This window comes from Drosophila obscura, unplaced genomic scaffold, assembly GCF_018151105.1.
Source record: "Drosophila obscura isolate BZ-5 IFL unplaced genomic scaffold, ASM1815110v1 contig_186, whole genome shotgun sequence".
Taxonomy (NCBI): domain Eukaryota; kingdom Metazoa; phylum Arthropoda; class Insecta; order Diptera; family Drosophilidae; genus Drosophila; species Drosophila obscura.
Genome location: NW_024542774.1, coordinates 11,496,312 through 11,517,554, shown reverse-complemented (window position 1 = coordinate 11,517,554; position 21,243 = coordinate 11,496,312). Strand labels below are relative to the sequence as shown.

The 21,243-nt window shown below is 47.2% G+C and overlaps 9 protein-coding genes across 11 annotated transcripts in view; 5 read left to right on the top strand and 4 right to left on the bottom strand.

Annotated features, from left to right (window-relative positions):
* Positions 1-6: 6 nt before the first annotated feature.
* On the top strand, positions 7-4,482 carry LOC111078487 (ubiquitin-like modifier-activating enzyme atg7). Its single transcript, XM_022373189.2, has 9 exons — positions 7-272; positions 336-860; positions 914-1,126; positions 1,181-1,325; positions 1,384-1,731; positions 1,799-1,963; positions 3,721-4,014; positions 4,073-4,189; positions 4,250-4,482. The coding sequence occupies exons 1-9, from the start codon at positions 76-78 to the stop codon at positions 4,301-4,303; spliced, it is 2,058 nt and encodes a 685-aa protein (XP_022228881.2). The 5' UTR covers positions 7-75; the 3' UTR covers positions 4,304-4,482.
* On the bottom strand, positions 1,981-3,604 carry LOC111078489 (32 kDa beta-galactoside-binding lectin). 2 transcript variants are annotated; one of them, XM_041592763.1, is made up of 4 exons: positions 3,549-3,604; positions 3,133-3,470; positions 2,395-2,982; positions 1,981-2,331 (listed from the first exon to the last, which is right to left on the bottom strand). In XM_041592763.1, exons 2-4 carry the CDS (start codon positions 3,222-3,224, stop codon positions 2,046-2,048), a joined length of 966 nt encoding a protein of 321 aa, XP_041448697.1. In that variant the 5' UTR covers positions 3,225-3,470; positions 3,549-3,604; the 3' UTR covers positions 1,981-2,045. The 2 variants fall into 2 exon arrangements, with proteins under 2 accessions (XP_041448697.1, XP_022228883.2); XM_022373191.2 differs by lacking the exon at positions 3,549-3,604 and having other exon boundaries at positions 3,133-3,509.
* Positions 4,483-7,154: 2,672 nt separating the features above from the next.
* On the top strand, positions 7,155-8,541 carry LOC111078510 (cysteine dioxygenase type 1). 2 transcript variants are annotated; one of them, XM_022373219.2, is made up of 3 exons: positions 7,155-7,328; positions 7,440-8,010; positions 8,083-8,541. In XM_022373219.2, exons 2-3 carry the CDS (start codon positions 7,461-7,463, stop codon positions 8,259-8,261), a joined length of 729 nt encoding a protein of 242 aa, XP_022228911.2. In that variant the 5' UTR covers positions 7,155-7,328; positions 7,440-7,460; the 3' UTR covers positions 8,262-8,541. The 2 variants fall into 2 exon arrangements, with proteins under 2 accessions (XP_022228911.2, XP_022228910.2); XM_022373218.2 differs by having other exon boundaries at positions 7,155-7,355.
* LOC111078513 (protein FAM136A) lies at positions 8,314-9,215 on the bottom strand. The gene is made up of 3 exons (XM_022373221.2): positions 9,125-9,215; positions 8,903-9,067; positions 8,314-8,839 (listed from the first exon to the last, which is right to left on the bottom strand). The coding sequence occupies exons 1-3, from the start codon at positions 9,209-9,211 to the stop codon at positions 8,630-8,632; spliced, it is 462 nt and encodes a 153-aa protein (XP_022228913.1). The 5' UTR covers positions 9,212-9,215; the 3' UTR covers positions 8,314-8,629.
* A 201-nt stretch (positions 9,216-9,416) lies between these two features.
* Positions 9,417-10,084, bottom strand: LOC111078514 (protein FAM136A). Its single transcript, XM_022373222.2, has 3 exons — positions 9,902-10,084; positions 9,674-9,838; positions 9,417-9,614 (listed from the first exon to the last, which is right to left on the bottom strand). Exons 1-3 carry the CDS (start codon positions 9,986-9,988, stop codon positions 9,426-9,428), a joined length of 441 nt encoding a protein of 146 aa, XP_022228914.1. The 5' UTR covers positions 9,989-10,084; the 3' UTR covers positions 9,417-9,425.
* A 22-nt stretch (positions 10,085-10,106) lies between these two features.
* LOC111078512 (28S ribosomal protein S28, mitochondrial) lies at positions 10,107-10,940 on the top strand. Its single transcript, XM_022373220.2, has 3 exons — positions 10,107-10,457; positions 10,515-10,636; positions 10,704-10,940. The coding sequence occupies exons 1-3, from the start codon at positions 10,194-10,196 to the stop codon at positions 10,885-10,887; spliced, it is 570 nt and encodes a 189-aa protein (XP_022228912.2). The 5' UTR covers positions 10,107-10,193; the 3' UTR covers positions 10,888-10,940.
* LOC111078509 (probable inactive tRNA-specific adenosine deaminase-like protein 3) lies at positions 10,876-12,284 on the bottom strand. Its single transcript, XM_022373217.2, has one exon. It carries the CDS (start codon positions 12,035-12,037, stop codon positions 10,931-10,933), a length of 1,107 nt encoding a protein of 368 aa, XP_022228909.2. The 5' UTR covers positions 12,038-12,284; the 3' UTR covers positions 10,876-10,930.
* Positions 12,285-12,394: 110 nt separating this feature from the next.
* Positions 12,395-13,087, top strand: LOC111078515. The gene is made up of 3 exons (XM_022373224.2): positions 12,395-12,675; positions 12,738-12,873; positions 12,935-13,087. Exons 1-3 carry the CDS (start codon positions 12,460-12,462, stop codon positions 13,009-13,011), a joined length of 429 nt encoding a protein of 142 aa, XP_022228916.2. The 5' UTR covers positions 12,395-12,459; the 3' UTR covers positions 13,012-13,087.
* A 268-nt stretch (positions 13,088-13,355) lies between these two features.
* LOC111074912 overlaps positions 13,356-21,243 on the top strand; it is a 43,713-nt gene continuing 35,825 nt past the window's right edge. The window contains 1 exon segment of the mRNA XM_041593198.1: positions 13,356-14,836. Within this exon segment, the coding sequence (XP_041449132.1) occupies positions 14,785-14,836 (52 nt within the window). The 5' untranslated portion in view covers positions 13,356-14,784.

The following is a 21,243-nucleotide window of genomic DNA, read 5'->3' as shown; positions in this document are numbered from 1 at the left end:
GCGATAGTAACAAAGCCATCGAACTGCTTTGTTTATTTTCTTGCAGCCAGAAATTTGAACAGAAAACCTCCCGACATGGCAACAGGCAGCGAAAATATATTGCAATTTGCTCCGTGGGAGTCCTTTGTTTCGCCCACATTCTGGCACAAGCTGGCCGAACTAAAATTGGACTACGATCGCTTGTCGGATGCGCAACGCCCCATTTCGGGTCACTACACAAACAGAAAGGCCACAGGCTGTCTCTTGGAGGCGGATTACACATCGTTCAATAGGTAGGGCAAGGCTAGTGGAAGGCTACCGCATCCAAATTCAACCCGCATCGTTTCCATCCACAGTGCCGGGCAGCCCCCAAAGTTTAGTCATGCTGCCGTTGGAACAATCTACAATAAAAACACAATTGAAGAGTTCAAGGCCTTGGACAAGCTGACGCTGCTCTGTGATGAGGGCAAGAAACTGTTGGCTGATATGTGCAGCGACCGTGTGGAGAGTGATCCCAGTCTGCTGACTCGCTTCTTTGTTCTGTCCTTTGCGGACCTCAAGTGCCACAGCTATTACTACTGGTTCGCCTTTCCGTGTCCCCTGACGCCCACACTTAAACTGCAAGGAGGCGTGACGAGACTTAAAGATCTGTCGAACAGCAGCAAATATGTAGGAGCCCTGCAGTCGCTATCCCCTGAATCGCAGAACTTTTTCATCCTGTATGCCAACGATCAGCAGCCTGATGTCGTCGAGGCTCGCAGCTTGAGTTCTCTGGATGAGAAGGAGCTTGAACACTATTATTTTGGCTTTGCCGATCCCAGCGAGTACGAGCATCCGGCTTGGTTGATGCGGAACTATGCTGCCTTTCTGCTGCAACGATTGTGAGTAGTGTAGTCCCTTAAATGCTAATTGTAATTCTAATTCTCTTTCTTAGTCCCAGTTTCATTGGGAAAACGCTCAGGTTTCTGGGCCTTCGATACAACCAACAAATGCAGATGGACGACAGTCTGATATGGAATGTAGTTCAAAACGAGGCCTGCGACTTAACCCAAACCGAAGATGTGAAATTTGTTGGCTGGGAACTGAACAAGAATGGGAAAATGGGTCCGCGAATGGTGTGCATGAGGGATAGCATGGATCCAGCCAAGTAAGCTGACGACTTCAGGGATTTTACTATTTATATATATACCTTCAATTACAGGCTGGCCGAGAACTCTGTTAACCTCAACTTGAAGCTGATGAAATGGCGGCTGGTGCCAGACTTAAATCTGGAGATTATTTCACAAACCAAATGCCTTCTCTTTGGCGCGGGAACCTTGGGCTGTGCAGTGGCTCGCAATCTTCTGGTAGCTACTCTTCGACTCCCCTAACCCCGAGCCATTTAATATTATTGGTTAATTGTAGTCTTGGGGCTTCAAACGGATTACTTTTCTGGACAGCGGCAAGGTGGGATTCTCCAATCCAGTACGCCAGAACCTCTATACGCATGCCGACGCCGTGGCGGGCAATCGGATGAAGGCCACCACAGCCGCCCTAAGACTACGCGACATAAATCCTTCTGCCGAGACCGTGGGGCATGTGCTGGAGATACCCATGCCGGGCCACACCATCGGCGAGTCGTTGCGTGCCCAGACTGAGCAGAGCCTGCAGCTGATTGAGCAGCAAGTGCAGGCGCATGATGTCATCTTTCTGCTCACCGATTCGCGTGAGAGCCGCTGGCTACCCACAATGCTCGGAGCGGCGTACCAAAAGGTACCAAAACGAGAGAACTGAACTTCGCCCACGCAGAGTAATAGCGTAACATTCTGACCCTTTACAGATAGTCATCAATGCGGCGCTGGGCTTCGACAGCTATTTGGTGATGCGGCATGGCAGCACGCGCGATGTGGCCGGCGACAGTGGGCGCGAAATCGAGGGGCTAAAGTGCATCAATGGCAATCAACTGGGATGCTACTTCTGCAACGATGTCACGGCGCCCGGCAATGTAAGTGGACTCGGTTAACGTTTAGCACATATATTTTCAGACTTCGTTCAATGGTCAGACCATACAATCGATGGACTCCGCTCTAGACACACTCGTAGTCGTGGCGCGAGTACTTCTCGAAGGCGGTGCACGTGGGATCGCCCGTCTGCAGGTGGTCCACGCCAGTTATCTGCAGAACCAGGCCCTTTATGCAGGTCACTTTGAAGCCCACCAAGTTCATCATGGCGCTGGGCGTGCGCCAGGCATAGCTGAAGAAGTTGTAACCGTCCACAGCCGTGAGAACTTCGCGTTCCGTAAAGGCCAGTGCCAGCTTGAACTGCTGATTGAATACGAACGGAAAGCCCCCATGGCGCTCTTCGTTTCCGAATCTGGAATTGTCGTTGGAGTGGTTAGAAACATGCCGGAAACAGGCGACTACTCTGCCCACTTACTCGAAGTTCTTGCCCATGGAGTTTCGCACCACCAGCTTCTCGTCAAAGCGTACGTTAAAGTGCAACTCCTCGCGCTTGGTGTCCGAATCCATGAACTTGATGATGAACTGGCCCCGCTTGTTTTCGAAGCAGCGCGCCGTTAGGACGATCACATGCCCCGGACTGAACAGTATGGGCTGATCGTTGCTGAAGGCCTTGAAGTAGTCCGAGGCGTGTATGGCGGGCCACGGATTGGGGAAGACGGTGCGATGATCCACCTGCTTGATCACCTGTATTTGGTCGCGTATCTCCAGAGCCCGAATGGCACTCAGCGGCATGCGATATCGGAACGTGCAGAACTCCCGACTGTTGATGGAAATGTGAAAGCTATCCTCGCAGGCCAAAATGTAGACCATGAAGAACTCGCCGCTCACAATGGGATTCGGCAGCGTTACGGCGTCCATAACCGCCGACTCCTCCTCGCCCCAGACGCCATTCACGCGGGCATTGCGCACAATCGTGTCATTGCGGAAGTAGCAGGAGAAGTGCAGACCAATGTCCGCATCCGGATCCACGGTGCTCTTGGCCGTGGCGAGGTCTATGTGGAACCTGGCGGGGGAGAAGCATTTCAGTTGGATCGTTAGTCATATCAGCAGCTAACGATAAGGAACCTTGCTCTACATTCCATTAGTCATGTACTGTGTACTGAGAAGATATGTGTATTCCTGTACAGCTATGCTGACGCGGAGCGGAACTCACCTGGCGGCCCCATCGATGGTCTTGGCGACGATCTCCAGCACATGGCCAAACTCCAGCGGATGCGACAGGTTACCAGCGAATTCTGTTAGCATTATTTTCAATTTTCTATTAGAGGTGTCCGCGAATCGGGAATCTAACTTCTCAGGCTCTCAATTGGCACTATAGCGCTCCGAACCAATGGCAAACAATATCAGAGGGTTTCTTTCGGAGAGCGTGTCCAATTCAGAGCCGAAACTTTATCTAATCAGCGGCAAACTGGCTCGGGCCCGTTCCCAGTGGGGAAAAACAGTTGCACAAGCACCACAAGCGCCCCACTGGGCATTGCGTTCGCCGCCTGACTTTGTTTTAAATGTACGAGAATTGTTATTAACTAATCAAACAGAAAAATTGCGCTCTCGCACGCTCAGGTGTCTTACCGAACGTCGGCGGTGGTGGCGGCGGCGGCGTCATCTTTGGCCGCTGGTCCCAAGTTTTCGGCTGCGTTTGTTGACATTCGAAAAGCTCTGCCCTGGAGGGGGAAGCTTTCAAGCTCGTTTATGCAGTTGAGTGAAAGCATTTATTTATCGCTGTATGTCTGTCTCTTTCCAGTCGCTCAAAGATCGTACTCTGGATCAACAGTGCACCGTGACACGACCCGGCGTCTCCAACATCGCCGCCAGCTATGCGGTGGAGCTGCTGGTGGCCCTACTCCAGCATCCCCAGCGGGAGTTAGCCCCGGCCTACTACGCCCAAACCGGCAGGCAGCAGACGAGTGAGAATTCCGGCAAGGTCCCCGAAGGACTGCTGGGCATCCTGCCGCACTCCGTGAGGGGAATGCTCTGCAACTATGAGAACATCCTGCCAGCCACGCAGAAGTTTGCCCAATGCATTGCCTGCTCAGCGGTAAGAGTAAAAAGCGGCTCTCAAGTATCAATACAACTTCCCTCGCTCCATTTTACAGGCAGTTCTAAGTGAATTTAAGAACGAGGGACATGCCTTTCTGTTTAGAACTTTTGAAACAGCCAAATATCTGGAGGATCTGACGGGCATTTCGGAGTTCAAGCGTCTGAACAGTGAGGTTTGTGACCCCATTTAACGAATCGGATGTACAAATTACTGCAAATATCCACTTTTATAGATAATCGACTTTGATGATGCCGAGTTCGATATGTCCGAAGATGATGAGGATTAGTAGCTACTCCTTCATTCTGAATTTATAGTTATTTCTTTAGCCAAGCATTTATACGCGTTGTCCAATGTCTAAACCAAAATGTATGTATGTATGGTATGCCTGCTTTATCTACTAGTCCTTAAGTAAATTGTGTTCTCTATATCTGTACAACATTTCAAACGATAAAATACAATTGTATGTGAAAACCGAATATATTTCCTTCGCCGCCAGTCCACTGTCCGCTGCTTGCACAAATATGTTGTGCTGCTGATAAGAAGCAATCGTTTTAAATGCGCAGATATGGCTGTGATCTGTGGACAGCGGACAGCAGGCAGGAAAGATGAAAAATCCCCACCATATTACGGTTCACAAATAACAACATATTGTTTACACGCTCCGATAATGACACCAGTCTGGTCAATGGAATCATTATTAGATGCATCATTCGTGGCGACAAAAACAAAGCCTAACCAAAGAAGAATCATTTGCGAATGAAATCTGGCTAGAAATATGCTAATGTTGCGCTTACAGATGCTGCGAAAGAATAATAGTTCATAGGTCAATAAACTGGAGAAGAATGGTGGGTATAGAAAGCCACGAGCCAACGATGGTCTATGCTAATCAGACTTTCGATGGAGTACAATCTTTGAGTTTTGAGCCTCGAATGTTGCTAATGACATTCGGATGGGAGATACTTGTATTTACTTCGAATTAATCATGTATGTCACTCATTGCTTTAAATAGAGCCAGGCCAAATGTGTCGAGCTAAACAAACATCGTCAGCTCAGCTAACACTTGACATATTCAGCCACCGCCACCCAGCCCGAGGCCGTAAATATTTCAAAATTCATCATATGACCCCAGGCAGGCACGGCACGGCACGGCTTTGGCTGATGAAACCCTAACCCGAGAACGGCCCGCAAAAGGCTCTTTCTCTCTCTCTCTCTCTCCCATCTATCTCTTTCAAGCCGAAAAGAAGAAAGACAACAACATAATCAATAGTTGAGCGAGTGAAATGCGCAGAGATATCTCAGTCGAGTCGGCAGCATACATTTTTGGTACCAACTGAGCAAACAACAACTAAAAACCTCGATGCGAAGCTGGCGTTTTCACTCGCCGTCACAAAAAGCGCTCAAAATGACTTTCGAGCCGCTGGCGTTGCGCCGGCGTTGTCGCCGCTGCCGAGCCAAACGAAATGTCACTCGAATTGCGTTTTGAGTGAAAAATATGTTTTGCAGGCCGTCATTTCCATAAATTGGTGAAAGATATCCAAAACTGGCACACAAACCCATCAGGCGCGAATCCAAGTGGTAGCCAAACATCAGTTGAAAACTGAAAAGTGCAATCCCGATCCTTATTCCTATTATTCGGCCATTCAAAGTGTTTCAAAGTTGTTCAATACCTGTGATTAGTACATAAATACACATATATTCAAAATGGTAAGTCCTGGCATCCAACCCGATCACTTTCCCAATGCTGATGCTGATGCTATGCTGCACGTCAGATGATTGCAGTTTGTTGAACTTGAAAATTAACCACCAGCATTACCACTACCACTAGCCTCGACAATTTCGTAGCTTCAATTTCCTATTCAGTTTGTTAGACCTTATGTTGACGTAGTTGGTTTCGCCGTTTGTGCTTTGTTTTGGCCCGGCCTCAACCTGTTGCGAAAGTCGGATGCCAAGCTGGCATTGCAAAATGTGTTATTTTTTAAATTCCATTTCACCTAAAAGTGTGTGTCCATGATGATGTTGATGATGATGATGATGTTGCTGATGTGGCACTCGAGCCAAGAGTCATGTGTACAGGGGCACGGACACTGTCCATAAAATGTTATTACCATACAACTTCAAGTTCAGTTGATGACATTGTTGCACAAAAGAAGAGTTTCAGCTGCATGCGTCAAACCTAAATACCCCAAAAATATTAATTACCTTTGTTTATTCAGTTGTTGGTGTTGTTGTTGTTATTGTGGAGAAAGTAAGGTCAGTTGCGTGTTTGTCTTAGTCATGAAAGAACTTCCTGAATCACAAAGAGATTTCTGGTGATTTGTCAGTTATTTTTAATGGGTTGTTGTTAACCAAATCAGTTGCAACAATTAAAGGAAATGTGGGTTCAACCTGAAAGTATGCAACGATTTTCCATATCCTTACTCTAGTCTCGATTTTAATTAGTTTTCATCATGAATAAATGACCCCTCAAACTTTGCCCCCATTTGCGGTGAAAGTTGGCCTTTTGCCAGCGGAATTAGAAAGCCCAGAGATTCTCCCTAGTTGGAAATACCCAGAGGTATATGTTGATAAGAAATTCCAGGAAAATATCTGGTTATTACCCGTAGAATTAACACGAAAACACGTAAAAAGTACCGCGCGATTTTCGTCCATGCGACAGCAAACAGATCGATCCGAGCAAATCCGAGCTATCCGGCTATCAGTGAATGGTGGGTCACATTAAAAACAACCAATCAACGCAAAGAGATAGCTAGAAATTTGTTTTTTATTTGCTAAGCGGCATTAACCTTTGCTCTAGAATTTTCGGCACACAGCACACCATCTGTTGGGCGAGCTCCTGGCAACATTCGAGCCGAGCTGAGCCTCCGATTTGATTTCTACGAGAACCTATATAAAGTATTAATTATATACTATATATAGACGGGGGGGATTGGATCGGATCGTACATAGGCAAATCTGCTATTGATAATGCCAGGGGGCGATAATCGTGTGCATTGTTATTGTTTTTTTGTTTCGTTCGTTTGAGACCTACGTACGAAGGCAGCAGATTACATAGCGACAGGAGATGCTCGCTGGTAGAGGAGGAGGATGGAGAGTACAAATCTCCAGAAATTGTGTGGTGTCAGCGGCATCGTCGGCGAGCACAATCATTCAGTTGGAATTGTGATCTGAGGTAGAGCGTGTGGGATCGTTTTTGAATCTACTCATCGAGCGGCTAATTGAAATACTTACAAAATACTCGAGGCAGCGTTCAGCAATCAGTTATCAGCTATCAGCTATCGGCTACAATCTCAGCGCGTTCGATCCAATACAACGTAATTCATTTAAATCAATCACTTAAAGTTAGTTAGACGGTAGTTTTCCATGCCCTTCAACATGCGGGACTGATGCATTTTCCCTTCCCATTTCCCATTTGCTTATCACAGGTCAATCAGAGCAAATCAAAAATGGCCCTGTCCAAGATCGATGCGGAGATCGAGCAGGTCGATCAGGAGAAGTATCTGCGCCAGGCCACCAACTACTATCAGGCCCTGGAGAAGCCCCTCAAGTATGGGCCCGTCATTGAGACGATGGACCAGCTAATTACGGCTCTGCACCGCGAGTTCGAGTCGAACTACGTTAACATCGAGATGGTCAATCACCTGATGCTCTCCTACAAGTCGAATCCCAAGGAGTGGCGCAAATACGCCAAATTCGATCGTTACACCTACACCCGCAATCTGGTCGATGCCGGCAACGGAAAGTTCAATCTGCTGATCCTATGCTGGGGCGAGGGTCACGGCTCCTCGGTGCACGACCATGCCGATTCCCACTGCTTCATGAAAATGCTGAAGGGGGATCTGCGCGAGAAGCGCTACGAGTACCCCAATCGCCCCAACAACAATGTCAGCAAAGACACCGGCCATCCGCATAGCCACGAAGGGGACATCGACACTCGGGAGCTGGTGGAGATCGGCGAGACGCCGATTGCCGTCAACGATGTGGCCTACATTAATGGTGGGTACCAGCAGATGAGCAATCCCCCAGACTTTACTTATCGTTTGATTCGTTTTGTTCTTGATTCAATAGATAACTTGGGTCTGCATCGTGTGGAGAATCCCAGTCACGCGGACACCTCCGTTTCCCTGCACCTCTACTGTCCACCCTTCGACACGTGCTCCGTGTTCCAGGACAACTGCAAAAAGACCACCGCCAAGGTCACGTTCTGGAGCAAGTACGGCGTCCGGACAAAACCGAATGAGCAATAGACCAACTGAAATCTAGTTGCGCATCCGCATCCCCCCCAAATACAGTTGTATATTGTTGTATATTGCTAAGAATCTTTATTGTTAGATGTTTAGTGTGTGAGAGGGCCCTAAGGGGGAGAGAGAGAGAGAGAGAGTGAGAGAGACCACGTATGCACCCACTGGAGAGATCTCTCTCTCCCATGCAGGAACTTAGAGCCTTTACTTTATCCTGAGAGTGTTTCCTTAATGTACATATCTTTAGTGTAAGCTATACCAAATATTCAATATATAAGTGACTTATTGACAATCCTTTAATGCCGTTTTAGTTTGATTTGCTTGATCAATAATTTGGAGCAAGTGGAATACAGTGTGGGGGCCAACGGAAAAAGCTAAGCGTCTTGGCTGCGGGCAGTCAAATTCGTTCTCTTCGGCGGACCACGATCCAGGGTCTGACGAATAGACTTTAGCAGGCCCGGCAACAGGTTGATGTACTTGTCCACACAGTTCCCGGTGCAGTGCTCGAACAGATGCTGCGATCGGCTCATGTCCTTGTCATTGGGATTACTCGGCATTCGCGAACGAGCATCGCTGTTGCAGTCCTGCGGAATATCAGCGCTGTTATTGATCACGCATCATTCGAGTGTGCAAAACCATGCTTGTACCTTCACACAGTTCTGCAAGCGGTTCTGGAACTGACCGAGCTCGTGCTGCAGATAGTCCTGAGCATCCATCAAGGGTCCGGCACACTTCTCAATGCAGTTCTGTACGCTCTCCAGCGTTCCGCGGTCGTCGTCGCAACAACGGGCAGCACACCGATGCATTTTGGACTTGAATATTCAAAATATCTCAGTGGGAGATTGAGGCCTGATGGCGGCTGCACTCACCTGCATGCGGCGCAAGTGGGTGCGGTACATATCCTCAATCATGTCGCTAAGGGCGCTCTCCAAGCGCTTCTTCTGCTGTTCCACCATTTTGATGATCGAAAATAATACAATTTGGATTTATGTACAGATATAACGACAGAATTTCAGAATTTGCTTTTGTTTATCTAACAGGATTTGATGTATTTGTCTTAGTGATTGAAAGAGGTAACATAAATTTTGAACTGTGTACTAAAGTGTAAAATTGAAAATTGAAATCAACAACTAATGGGAAATGCGATAAATGCAACCAGACCCAAGCGAATTAAACTTGTGGTATGGCCTCAGGTCCCTTGGATAGAACTTTCTTCATCGTTTTCATCATGCTGGGTATGAGACCCACATGCTTGTCCACACATTGGATGGCACAGCGCTCGAACTGATCCGTGTACTTGGCGATTTGATCCTCGCTGGGACTGGGCGGCATTTTAACTTTGACCTCATCGTTGCATTGCTGTTGAAAGGGATTAACATGGTTTACTGGTTTACTCTCGACGCAGCTATGGGACTTACCATGACGCAACGCTGCAGCCTGCCCTGAAATTCGCCAAGCTCGTGCTGGACATAGTTCTGTGCCCGTGTCATGGGGGTCGAGCAGCGGTCCACACACCGCTGCACACTGTCCACGCTGGAGGTGTCGTCCTGGCAGCATTTCGCCGCACACAGGTGCATTTCGTTCTGTTGGGAAGGGGGTCACAATGTCGTTACTACCGTCTGTTTCCACTGGGCTGGCACGCATACCTGCATTTTTCGTAGGTGTGTCTTGTCCATGTCGTCGATCATCTCCGTCACGGCGGACTCAATGCGTTGGCGCTGCTGCTGGATCATCTTTTAAGTTATTTAATTAATTCTAACAATTGATTTCGTAATAAAATAGTAAAATGCCGGCGCCACGGACAGCGTGTTTTGTAATTTTAGAGATGGGCGTTCGGGTGCGATAGCACAAACCGATAAATCGACTGCTCAGCTGTTCTGTTTTTTCTTCCAATTTTCATTGCTGTTCTCATAAAAATAACAATAATCAATTAAAACGATGTCCGTGCTGCACAAACTTGGCCGAGCCGCGCTCCAGACAAACTCCTTCGCTTCCAGGCGGCAGCTGTCGGTGGCCACACGTGCCTTCAGCAATGAAAAAACCCAAGCTGGACCTTCATCCTCTGAGGATCAATCAGAAAGCAGCAACAAAGGTGGCTTTGCCCGTGCCTTTGACAAGTACACGGCTCCCGCAACGCCAGAGGAGCCGCAGGTGGACAATCAAACCTTTGCCTCCCTGCTGCGCAACTCCAAGTTCGTAGATGTAAGTAGACACTCCAGGCATCCGCCGGGTTTATGTAATAATCTCTCGATTAAACAGCTGGGCAGTGCCGAAGGCAAGGTGGTGAGCGGCAAGATCTTTCACGTCGTGGAGGATGATCTGTACATCGATTTCGGCTGGAAGTTCCACTGTGTGTGCTCGCGGCCCGCTCGCAATGGCAGGTAAGTGCAGTGGACTCCAAACTTATTCGTTTCGAAATGATAGACCTGGATGCACATCTCTTTGCAGTGACTATGTGCGTGGCTCTCGCGTTCGCTTGCGTGTCAAGGATCTGGAGCTGTCCACCAGGTTCCTGGGCTCATCCAAGGACATAACCATCCTGGAAGCAGACTGCCAGCTGCTGGGTCTGATATCCACTCCCACTAGACAGGGAGCAGCCAGAATAGCGCCCAAAATGGATACTATTCTATAGAATTTATTCTAAAACATGTAGAGTGCATTAAACAAAGTGTTTGTTAAGTTAAACTCCCGTCTGTGGTGAACTGGAACACCTCGTAGTGATGGTTCAGCTCCTTGACCGCGTGCAGCTGGAACCGTGTGACCAGGGCGCCGTTGTCCGATGGCCGCAGGAAGAATATGCGCTTGGCCCGGCTGTGCACAAAGGCCATGGAGCACATGAGGCAGGGCTCCTGCAGCAGATACACATCGTAGCCTGTGCAGAGGTACGGTCCGTACTTGGCCAGATTATCGGCCCCTTGTGCGTGCTCTGCCTCCGACATTTGCTGCTGCGGCTGACCCTTTCTGGATATCTCTGCTCCGAATTTCAGATCCTGGTACGCCTCGTTCTTTTTCAAGTAGTCGTAGTATGCCTTGGGCAGCCCTCGTAGCGTTGTTTTGGTATTCTCTTGGTCCTCGACAAAGCTGAGGTTGCTCCTCAATGCTCCTCCTTGCTGACTGCGCGCCACGAAATCCACCAGCAGCATGCTGCAATGTTCATGTCCGTCGGCGCTGGAGGATTCGCTGGCACCAGCGATGGACACAATGCTAGGCTGGCGCGGATCCACACAGATGCCCACTGGCCTGTCCTTATTCACATCCGTGGAGAGTTTAGTCAGTAGTTGCCCCATGCGCTTGTGGAAGATGCGCTGACTGATCGAGAAGTTGCTGCCATTTCGCAGCGACTCCGAGTAGTGATTCGGATGGAACTTGCAGGGCCAGTGCTGGATCATCTGTTCGTATTGCACGCGCAGCTTGGGCATGCGGGCGGGCACCTCGACGACCTTCACCTGGTGGCAGAGGGCCCGCAGTACATGTGCGGAGAAGGCGTACCGCTGCAAATGCTCCTCCAAGCTCTCCGCACCGCCAACGTCCGACGTTGGGCAGATGAGTACATTGCGGTCGTGGACGCGCTTCAAGTGCTGGAAGCGGGGCAGTTTCTGGGAGAGCTCCTGGATTACTGACTGCAGTTGCTGTTTCGTCTCCAGCTGGCAACTGTGGACCTTGATGAGGGCTATCTCATTGTATTCATGGGACAGAACGGCACGGATTTCTACGCTATCCTCGTCGTCGGTGGGGCTTTGCCTGTTGCGTTTAACAGGTGGTGGGGATCCACATGTGTCCATTATTTTCAAATATTTTGCTCTAGTCAATGGCCATTTTGGCTAGATAGACATCTTCAGATCAGATCTTGTCCAGGATTGGTTATTTATGCTCTCTTATTATGTCCACGTGCCGGGATGCACGACCAGCATAGCATGTGTGGAGGAGCGAGCAGGGCTGCCGGGGTTTCGCCGGCAGTTTGTTTTAACCAAAATACGTAAATAAATAAACGCGGAAACGTGATTCTGATTAGATTTGATACATCGATATATAGTTATCGATGTTGCACATCGATTGCAGTACATGCGACCTATTAGCGCGCGCTTAAAATTGAAAATAACCAAAACAAACTCGTGTCAGCGTTTTTCGATCTGAGAGACAAAAAATTGTGCGTTTAGCTTATACTCAAACACAAGTGAAAATTGTTACTGTAATTTCTTGAAATATGTTGTTTTTAAGCTCCTTTTTCTTTCTGCTTTCTTTGTACTTCGGATGCCTTATAATAGGCGTAACAGGGCTGATCATTGGGGTCGTGGCCCTTACCATTGCCATGTGTAAGCTTTTTCTGCAATCAAAACAAGAAACGGTTTGGACGATTGCCGCTGTTTTCGCCTTGTTGTACTTGGCGGCGAAGGTGCTGCTGTTATTGGGCACGATGTGGGTGAGTTTTCAAGCATTTTATTATATGTGAATATCTATAGATTGGCAAACGATTACCCACAGCACTTGTGCTGGAGCCTTCTCGTGTCCTTCGCTGTCAGTGTGGTTTGTGTTTTCTTGCTGCTGGCCATACTCATTGTCGGTTTTGCCGGCAGCACGAACCGTGTACAACTCATGCTATGGATTGTCATGATTATACGTAAGTCCCTTCCTAAGACTTCTTTGCCTATTGCCTGGATATTAATTCCTTTCACCCACAGTGGAGACATACTACTTGTGGGTAATCATCTCGCATTGGCACAACTGTTGGACGGGAGTAGACTCGGCTGAGCTCTAAGCGCAGCGCAATTATTTGTGACAACTAAATTCTCTAATTATAATCAGCGAAATTTAATAATAATTTAAACGATTTATATATGTGCTGCCAAAAAGGTGGGTGATAGACCATGCAGCTGGAAAAACCTCACCTCACCTTTGGTACAAATATGCTGTAATTTTTAACGAGTGCATAGTATGTTGAGAAAAGGGTGAGCCGAGCCTTGCATGCGTTATATTTCTGGGCCGCTTTGCCTGTGCTCCATACCTTTTTTTTTCCTGTCAGCACCAGACGTTTGTTGCGAGCAGCATTTTTAGGCCCCCCAGCAACATTTGATAGAAGCGCCAAAATTAAACTTACACACTTTTTGCCGCGAACAATGAAGCAACAGATCGTTCCGTTGACATTTCGTTTCGACTTTTGAATTGCGCGCATTGAGCGATCGTGCTGTGCCGGTGCAGTTTCCATATTGCGCAAAAATGCATTCTTCAATCTTTGCAGTGCCGTTCAAGGCGCATGCGTGCGTTCTCCCCCGTGTGTGTGTGTGTTTTATATTCGTCAATTAGAAGTAACGGTTGCACGGGAGAAACTGGAAAATCAACGAAGCGCGCCCGGCACCCCAACGCAGAGTGCACACTCTAAGATACATTTGTATCTGTAATTTGTGAATTTTCGGTTTTCTTGATTTCGTTTCTGTTCGTTCCGTTCCGTTTCGTTGTTTCGGCTCTGCTTTGCGCAACAAGTGTGTGTGCCTCTCCCGCCTCCCCAAATCCAAACCAAAACACGAAGCGAAGGCAAGACGAAGAATAATGATCAATTTAATTCAATCAGCGATCCCATCAACCTGCAGCGATCCCATCCAAGCCAAAACCAAACAAAACCAAACAGATCCGATCCGATCCGATCCTCGTGTGTGGCAAGTGTAGGAGAATCTAACAAATAAGTGGCTGCCAGTGCAAACAAATAGAATCGAATCGAGTCGAGTTGAGCAAACAGCAAATTCTAACAATACCAACGCGTTCCGTTCCGTGAGCCGGTTTAGTCATCCGCGAGTTCCGAGAATCCCACTGGCGGGGGTCGGGGAACTTGGCTAAAAACGTAACTTTGTGAGATACATTCCCAGCCAGAACAGCTGTTTTTCGAGCTTTGAGCGCTGCTTACCTGTCTGCCTTTTACCCTGAAGCTCCGTGTAGCCGCCAGGTGATAAGATAACTACGCTCCGCTCCGCTCCGCTCCGATTAGCGAATCGAGCGAAATACCAACAGAACGAACGGGCCAAGAAAATCGCACAGTTTGCGTTGTGTTTAAAGTAAAACTCGCGGCATTATCTTATCGGCTGACCATTGATTGGGCTTTGCCTTTTCCGCTCCATTCCGCGTTCTGCCCTGGGTGAAGTGAGGTGAAGTCATTTGCGCAGCCATATTAGAACCGCCCGCGGACTGTGGAGTGGGCTGCTCTGACAAGGCCTTTAGTCAGCGCCAGTCTAGATACAATATCTATATCCCATATCTACGGGAAATATCTAATGCCGCCAGTGCAAAGTGCTGCAAGGAGAAGCAGCAACAGAAGCAGCAGCAGCAGCAACCAACCAACAGTGAAAAAAACCATTCCCAGTGCCAGTGCCAGTTGCTCTGCAATCTTTGTCTAAATTTAGACAAAGCTAGAGCCAACCTAACCAAACCAATCCATACTGAAGTGAACTGAACAAGGCCTTCTGGCCATATACGATTGTAAATCAAGTATTTGGCCCCCAGAAGGAGGGGAAGAGCAGGCCAGACCAGACCCCCGACCAGGATGGACATAGAATCGGATTCAGACACCTCCGAGAGATGGGAGGACTTTTTTGGTAAGCGGGAGGGATCACTGAACTTCTTTTGCGGATGGCCCATGGCCGTTGTCCGATGACTCAACTGGGACCCAAGCCAGTTGGGGGGGGGGGAGGTGGGCTCTACGCATTCCTGTAGCGCCTCGACGTCTTCTTTGCCCCAATATGGACATGCGTATAAGAAGACACCATCAAGAGTTTGGCTCCTTTGGTCACCGCTGCCATTGCATTTGGGTTCTGTTCTCGGGGTCTCTGGTCTGCACGTTTCGTTCCCATAACTGTACACTGTACGATCCCATGCCATACCATTTCATCCCATCCCAGCCCCCTAAGTGGGGGGGGGACCATTGCGTGAATTGTGGCTCGCAGTTTTTGGAGTTTTTGGAGTTTCGCTTGGGTTCGGTGTAACGGGTTCGCTTTGTTTCTGCATTTTCTGCTTTTCGACATTATTTAAGCGCTCGAAATGTCGGCTGTAATGAAATTTAATGATAATACATAATTTCAGGCTTTTGACCCAAATAACAATTGTGTTCAGCGAGGGGTGGGGAGGGGAGCGGTAAATGCGGGAACGGGTTGAATTGAAGAAAATAAGGTCTTGTTGCTTTGCATGAGATTTGCAATTTATGCTCTCGGGTGCCGCACTATACCGCCGAATACAACAAACAGTTTGTTGACCCACTTTAACATATTTATAACTTTGATTTGCCTTTGATCGGTGTGGTGGTTGAGTGTTTTGGCAACAGTTTGATATATCCGTAACGAAGATTAAGGCGTATTGTAGCTATAATTCTTTAAAGTATCAATGCCAAGAACTTTCACATGATTAAATAAATATTGCAGTCAGATTACAGTAAGTGGATTGATGAGTACATAGTGGGTATTCCATAGCCCGTCAGACTTCGTTCCGTTAAACTACAAATGGAAGGGCAAATGCAAAGCTTTCGTTCAATTAGTGCATTAGTCATAAGTGTTCTTCGAGTGTGTGTTTATGTGTGTGTGTGTGTGCGTGCGTGTGTTTTCTGTTGACTTTGTTTTTGTTTTTTTTTTTTTTGTATTATTGCACGTTTCGTTTGCCATGCTATGGCTATGTAAGATAACAGCATGCACGTTAACAGCGACGATTGCATTGCCTTAACAGAGCCTTCCGTGATTGATCGTGTCTATATCAATTATATATTCATGTATGGCACCAATGAATCATCATTCGGATCGTACAGAGGGGCTTGGAAGTTGTCAGACTATCGTTTCAGCGCTACAGTTACAGTTCTACCAGATAATGAACACTTACATACATGCAAGGGCCAGGGCCTGACATTTCGTTTATTTAAACAGTTAAACATTCTGGTTGTGCTGTCGAAAAGTCAAACGTGTTGACTGCCAGGGGAACGGTGCCGAACGGTTCACTCCCGATGCTCCCTTATAACTAGTAGAACGAACCCGTTGGAAGACATTGCCAGCAGTTGACCGCATGTGGTATCAAATGTCACCACGTCTGCGGCCCCTCTGTTTGTTTGCCTCTTCAATTTTCACTGGCACTCGAAAAATAAACACATACTACAAACATACTGCCTCTTAAAGGAGGAAGATACTTTTCGTCTGTTGCTGTAGCTGCAAGTGCAGGGGGGCAGGTCAAGTCTTTGAGTTTGAGTTACCTTTCATAACCGAACAAGAGGTAAGAGGCAGGAGGCAACCACAAGCAGCACCACGGGAGTCGCCATTGCAATCGGAGTCTCCTCGGAGTCGGAGTTCATTCGATATTGTTATTGATTGTGATCAGAAGAAACCTTTTTTGGGCTCTGCGGCTTGTGTCCCCTGTCCCCTGTCCCGGCTTGCCCCTGCCCTGTCACGTTTTTCATGTGACATTTATTCGACTGGGTCGGGGGGGTTTTCTTTCATCTTTTATTTATTTAGACATGTACATAGACACACCACACTGCCAACAACAAATATGTGTAATAACTAATAGATACTGATAGTGCGGCTGGGGCAGCAAACCAGCTGATTAGATTCCCCATACAAAACATTATTGACTTTGTGATAGTGCCGCCCACAAGGCCAGAGCTCTCTGGTATGTGACTCGCACTCCCAATTGTAATTAACATTGCTCTGGCGGTTAAGAGGTCAGTTTTTGCATTGCTCCACTTCCGCCCAGAGACCAGTCCAGCAGAGGGAGCACTTGCCCGATGCCAAAGAGCAGCAGAGCTTAATTAAGGCAATTGACAAAAGTTCAACAAATTGAGCCTAAAAGAAAAGAGTTTGGTGTCATAATCGAGAAGAGTTCATTGGCCAAGTGGATACAAGAGTATTACCTCACCCTCACGCCTGCGGCTCGGCTCTCGACTCGCATATTCCCTCTCTAATTGCGGCTGTCGGGGTTGCCTCCAACTCTACCTACTTACCCAGAGGTGGATGTGGAGTTGTGGACCCAAAGCCAGAGTCAGAGCCAGAACCAGAGCCAGAGCAACAGCTAAAAGACAGACCATGCCAGTGCTATGCTACATATAATGTGTGTGTGGGCAGTAAGTCGGCGTTTGTTGACGTCTACTGATGTCTGTGAGCCTTGTCTGCAGTACGTACCGCCGCCAGCCAGCCACACGCCGATCGAGTGTTCTCTAATTGCATTTCTCTCAGTGCACTCAGTGCAGGCAGACGCTTTCCATGTGGGCGTTGCGGAAGGTCGTAAAACCTGAGTATTGTGCACGCACGTCCCGAAAGGTTTTCCTCAATGAAGCTTAGCGTCTGTCTGGCTTTCGATCTCTGGATACTCTTACCCCCAAAAGGGTGTATTACATATTCCATGGCACTGGGCAAAAAGTCTATTAAATATTTGTGGCTTTAATTGCAGGAAAAACTAATCTTTTCCAGGCATACTATCTTTCGAAAGGGTATTCGGAATCTGCTTCCTGCTCGGCACATCTCACATTTCTCGTTCTTTAATGCCGCTGTGGGGGGACGCTGACTTTAATGAACGCTTTTGCGGCATGGCCGCTCACAATTCTATTTGGCAGCAAATTTATAACTTCCTTGCAAAAACCAAATGCCATTTGGTTAGACGATTTACGCCTACCCCTGCAGCCTGCGGGGGCACTTAAGCCGCTCAGAATCTTTGGGGGCACGTGTGAGTGGCACACTCATCGTATCTTTGGATAGTTCGTGACTCATGCTGCCCCAACACCGAGAGTCATCAGATGCAGTGACAAGCTTTCGGGAGAGTCTCGCGGGAGAGCTTCGTTATCAGCTTTGCTTTTGTCGTTTGCTTTTTGTTTTGTTTCGTTTTCTTTCGTTTTCTAGTGAAAGTCACCGTTTGTCATTGTGAGAGTGCACTCTCTCCATCTGCCTCGCTCCCGCTGCTGATCATTCCATTCCATTCCATTTCACCGAGCAGTGCAGGCGGCACGGCACGGCACGGCACGCATGCGCCGTGACAACGACTTTAACAGAATCTTTTACGCTTCAGCAGCATCTCTCTCTCTCTCTCTCTCTCCCTCTCTCTGCATAACCTTTTCTCTCTCTTTTACACTGACACACTTTCGCTTTCGCTGGCAGCCCAGCCGCTGCCACAGCCACTGCCACTGCACTCGCCGCTGACATAATGTCCGCTCTGCTCCGTGTCTGTTCCCGATTCGCTAAACGATTATTTATCGGCTTGATTTGAATACAATGCCCTGCAGTTGTTCATTCAATCGTTCGTTCCGTTCCCACCACCCGATTGATCTTCGGGGCTCGTTCTTCTTCTGCTCGATGCCGCCACCGCCTGACCTCTGCCTGAGTGAAACTTAAGCTCTATTTCTCTGATTAATTATTTCTCCCCCCACCGCCTTGCGGCGGAGAGTTCGGAATGGGAAAGCGTGGCCAGCAGCTCTCTTCGAACGGAATTGGGTCATTGCAAATGCCAAAACAAAAACAGCGGGAGTGAAATAGATGGGGGAATAGCTGGAGATCTATTATTATATTATAGCCCAATTTAAGCATCATTAGTTGGTGGGGCTAAGGCGTAGCAGACCCACCACTCAAGGTCAACTCGGGCTTGATTGATTTGGATCGTTAGAGAACTCCCACAAGCAACAAAAAGATCAAAGATGATTCATTGGACACCTGGATCATTCGAATACCCTTTCTTTTTGTGTGCCCGTCGATTCTTTTTACTCCTCCGATTCGATTTTATCTAAATAAAAAACAGACAAAAACGCAAACAAAATTTTTATTTTTGTGCCAAGCAAAATAAAGTCGAATAAAGTAATGGCTCTTGGATCATTGTTGCTATGGAAATGATGCTTATATTATAATGATTCCGTATCGCTTGCTGGCACTGTTGGAACAGTAAGTACTTATTATCAATAGAAATGTATACAATTTCCATCCAATTAGAGGTACGGCATTGATCGAGAGAGAATCGATTTCCATCTTTGAATTTTTATGAGTACACTAGCGGACAGTGCGTATCAAAAGTGTAGGGTAATTTAAGGAAGATTCCCAAGGGGGAAAGATAGATCAAAGAATCTCCTCAATCTCCTATTGAATAATTGCTCCAAGTATTTAATACTTTTATGATCTTATCTTTGCTGAGATCTGATCAGCGTTCGTTGATCGTTGATAGTTGACATTGAAGCTGTCTTACAGTGCTGTAACGCACAGTACTCAAGCACTTGCACATGGCTATAATGAAGTCTGAGACTGTGAACCGAGCCGGGGCAGGCAACCTTCAAATGTCAGCAGAGTGTTTCTCGTCGGGTCTCTGCTCTGACAGAGAGAGAGAGAGAGAGAGATATATGGCCAGGGAGCTATATAAAATGCATAAATTGAACAAAAATAAATACATCCAAAGTGGAGTGTCTTGAAATTCCATTTAAAAATGCAATCTTTTCGTAACAAATGTTCGTTATTCGTCCCCTCAGTTTTTCTCGCGGGCCTGTCAAACAAAACAAAAGTCGCGGGGCAAACATGCTGCCATCTGTGTATTATTAACCAAAACACAACCCAACACAGCTGTTTATCAGCCAAAAGCAACACCAAAACCAAAACCAAACCCAAACACACAAAACCAAAACCAATACCAAGATTCAAGCGGCGTTCCAGTTAGAATTGAACCTATCCAACGCTCGATGCAAAAATTCTCTGAAGCTAAAACAAAACAAAAAACCAATAAACATTGAAAATATGTTGTTGAACAGGTTTTTTAAATATACATACACATATGTACATATTTTGTATTCTCTTCTGTTGCTTTGTTTTGCACAAAAGTTCAACAAATTGGAGGCACGGAAAAAAACCGACAAACCGACAGGAGGGGAAAAACGTGAGGCAGCCGTGAAAAGCAAACAATGAGAAGCGAGAAACTGAACTTTGCTCGAGTCAAATATACAAATTGCTTACATCAGAGTTTTGGTTTATGGACCAACACAAAAAAGAATATATCTATCCATATATAGAACTCGTAAACGAACGCTGATCGGCTCTTATTTATGATCTTAAGCGGAGGCAATGGGACAAGTTTGTAGCTGCAAGACACTTCCTAGAATAGCTTATAAGGAAAAGTTCCTTGGGATCTTCCGAACAGATTGTTCCAACTTTCGACTGATTCTAAGTAATCCTTTATCTGATATCCGATATATATCATCTTTCTAGCCAATTCCAAATGTGATTGCATTTCCGCTTGCGTTCTTTGATCACTGATTAATGATTACAGATTAAAGATCAGTTTGCCTTTTATCTCTTGCTATCTGCGAGCCGGAGCCACCCGTTTGTCCGGCTCCTTTTGACTCCCCAGTCACGCCTCCGAATGGCTCACAGACGCCCACCTGCTAAATGGCAACCACTTTGGGGCACATACAAGGGGGCGTGGATTTTTGCATAATTTCCAAATTAAAAACGTACAGAAAATTGTGTGTTGCGTAATGGCATCTCCTAACGGTGATGACTTCATGGAGGATCAAAAACTAGGCTCGAATTTGCATAGGAATGGATGTCGCTAACGGCCATAACTGGGGGGTGAGCTGACTACTACGGGCACATCAGTCAGCGGTTGGTTTATGGTTCCATATCCATTCTGTATCTATGCCTTCTTTCTTCTGTGTGTGTGTGTGTGTGTGTGGGGCAATCTGTGCGATCAACACACGACGCTAATGTACAGATCATGAGGCCCCGATTGCGCTTAGTGCATGAAAATTGGAAAAACTTGTTGTCGACTGGCGACGGCTGTCCGTCGTCCGTCGTCCGGCAACTTGTTCTGCAGCCACCATCATCATCATCATCATCTTTTTCAGACATATATCGCAGCCCGAATCGGATAATGATGATCGTTGCGCTCGACTCATTCTCTTCACTTATTAATTTCCCTGTGTGGAATCTGTGTGCGGCATATCATGTCAAAAAGTTACAAAGAGTCGCTTGTTCGGAGCCTGGGTCAGTGCCTCACACACACACACACA

Coding starts and splice junctions, on each gene's coding strand:
- LOC111078515 (XM_022373224.2), top strand. CDS start 12,460: ATGTTGTTTTTAAGCTCCTTTTTCTTTCTGCTTTCTTTGTACTTCGGA. Junction 12,676..12,737: donor TGTTATTGGGCACGATGTGG/GTGAGTTTTCAA, acceptor GATTACCCACAG/CACTTGTGCTGGAGCCTTCT. Junction 12,874..12,934: donor ATGGATTGTCATGATTATAC/GTAAGTCCCTTC, acceptor TTTCACCCACAG/TGGAGACATACTACTTGTGG.
- LOC111078509 (XM_022373217.2), bottom strand. CDS start 12,037: ATGGACACATGTGGATCCCCACCACCTGTTAAACGCAACAGGCAAAGC.
- LOC111078513 (XM_022373221.2), bottom strand. CDS start 9,211: ATGGTGGAACAGCAGAAGAAGCGCTTGGAGAGCGCCCTTAGCGACATG. Junction 9,068..9,124: donor CCCACTTGCGCCGCATGCAG/GTGAGTGCAGCC, acceptor TGAATATTCAAG/TCCAAAATGCATCGGTGTGC. Junction 8,840..8,902: donor GCTTGCAGAACTGTGTGAAG/GTACAAGCATGG, acceptor GATATTCCGCAG/GACTGCAACAGCGATGCTCG.
- LOC111078512 (XM_022373220.2), top strand. CDS start 10,194: ATGTCCGTGCTGCACAAACTTGGCCGAGCCGCGCTCCAGACAAACTCC. Junction 10,458..10,514: donor GCAACTCCAAGTTCGTAGAT/GTAAGTAGACAC, acceptor TCGATTAAACAG/CTGGGCAGTGCCGAAGGCAA. Junction 10,637..10,703: donor CGGCCCGCTCGCAATGGCAG/GTAAGTGCAGTG, acceptor ATCTCTTTGCAG/TGACTATGTGCGTGGCTCTC.
- LOC111078510 (XM_022373219.2), top strand. CDS start 7,461: ATGGCCCTGTCCAAGATCGATGCGGAGATCGAGCAGGTCGATCAGGAG. Junction 8,011..8,082: donor CGATGTGGCCTACATTAATG/GTGGGTACCAGC, acceptor TTGATTCAATAG/ATAACTTGGGTCTGCATCGT.
- LOC111078487 (XM_022373189.2), top strand. CDS start 76: ATGGCAACAGGCAGCGAAAATATATTGCAATTTGCTCCGTGGGAGTCC. Junction 273..335: donor GATTACACATCGTTCAATAG/GTAGGGCAAGGC, acceptor TTCCATCCACAG/TGCCGGGCAGCCCCCAAAGT. Junction 1,964..3,720: donor ATGTCACGGCGCCCGGCAAT/GTAAGTGGACTC, acceptor GTCTCTTTCCAG/TCGCTCAAAGATCGTACTCT.
- LOC111078514 (XM_022373222.2), bottom strand. CDS start 9,988: ATGATCCAGCAGCAGCGCCAACGCATTGAGTCCGCCGTGACGGAGATG. Junction 9,839..9,901: donor CACACCTACGAAAAATGCAG/GTATGCGTGCCA, acceptor CCTTCCCAACAG/AACGAAATGCACCTGTGTGC. Junction 9,615..9,673: donor GGCTGCAGCGTTGCGTCATG/GTAAGTCCCATA, acceptor CCCTTTCAACAG/CAATGCAACGATGAGGTCAA.
- LOC111078489 (XM_041592763.1), bottom strand. CDS start 3,224: ATGCTAACAGAATTCGCTGGTAACCTGTCGCATCCGCTGGAGTTTGGC. Junction 2,983..3,132: donor ACCATCGATGGGGCCGCCAG/GTGAGTTCCGCT, acceptor CTCCCCCGCCAG/GTTCCACATAGACCTCGCCA. Junction 2,332..2,394: donor TCCATGGGCAAGAACTTCGA/GTAAGTGGGCAG, acceptor CGACAATTCCAG/ATTCGGAAACGAAGAGCGCC.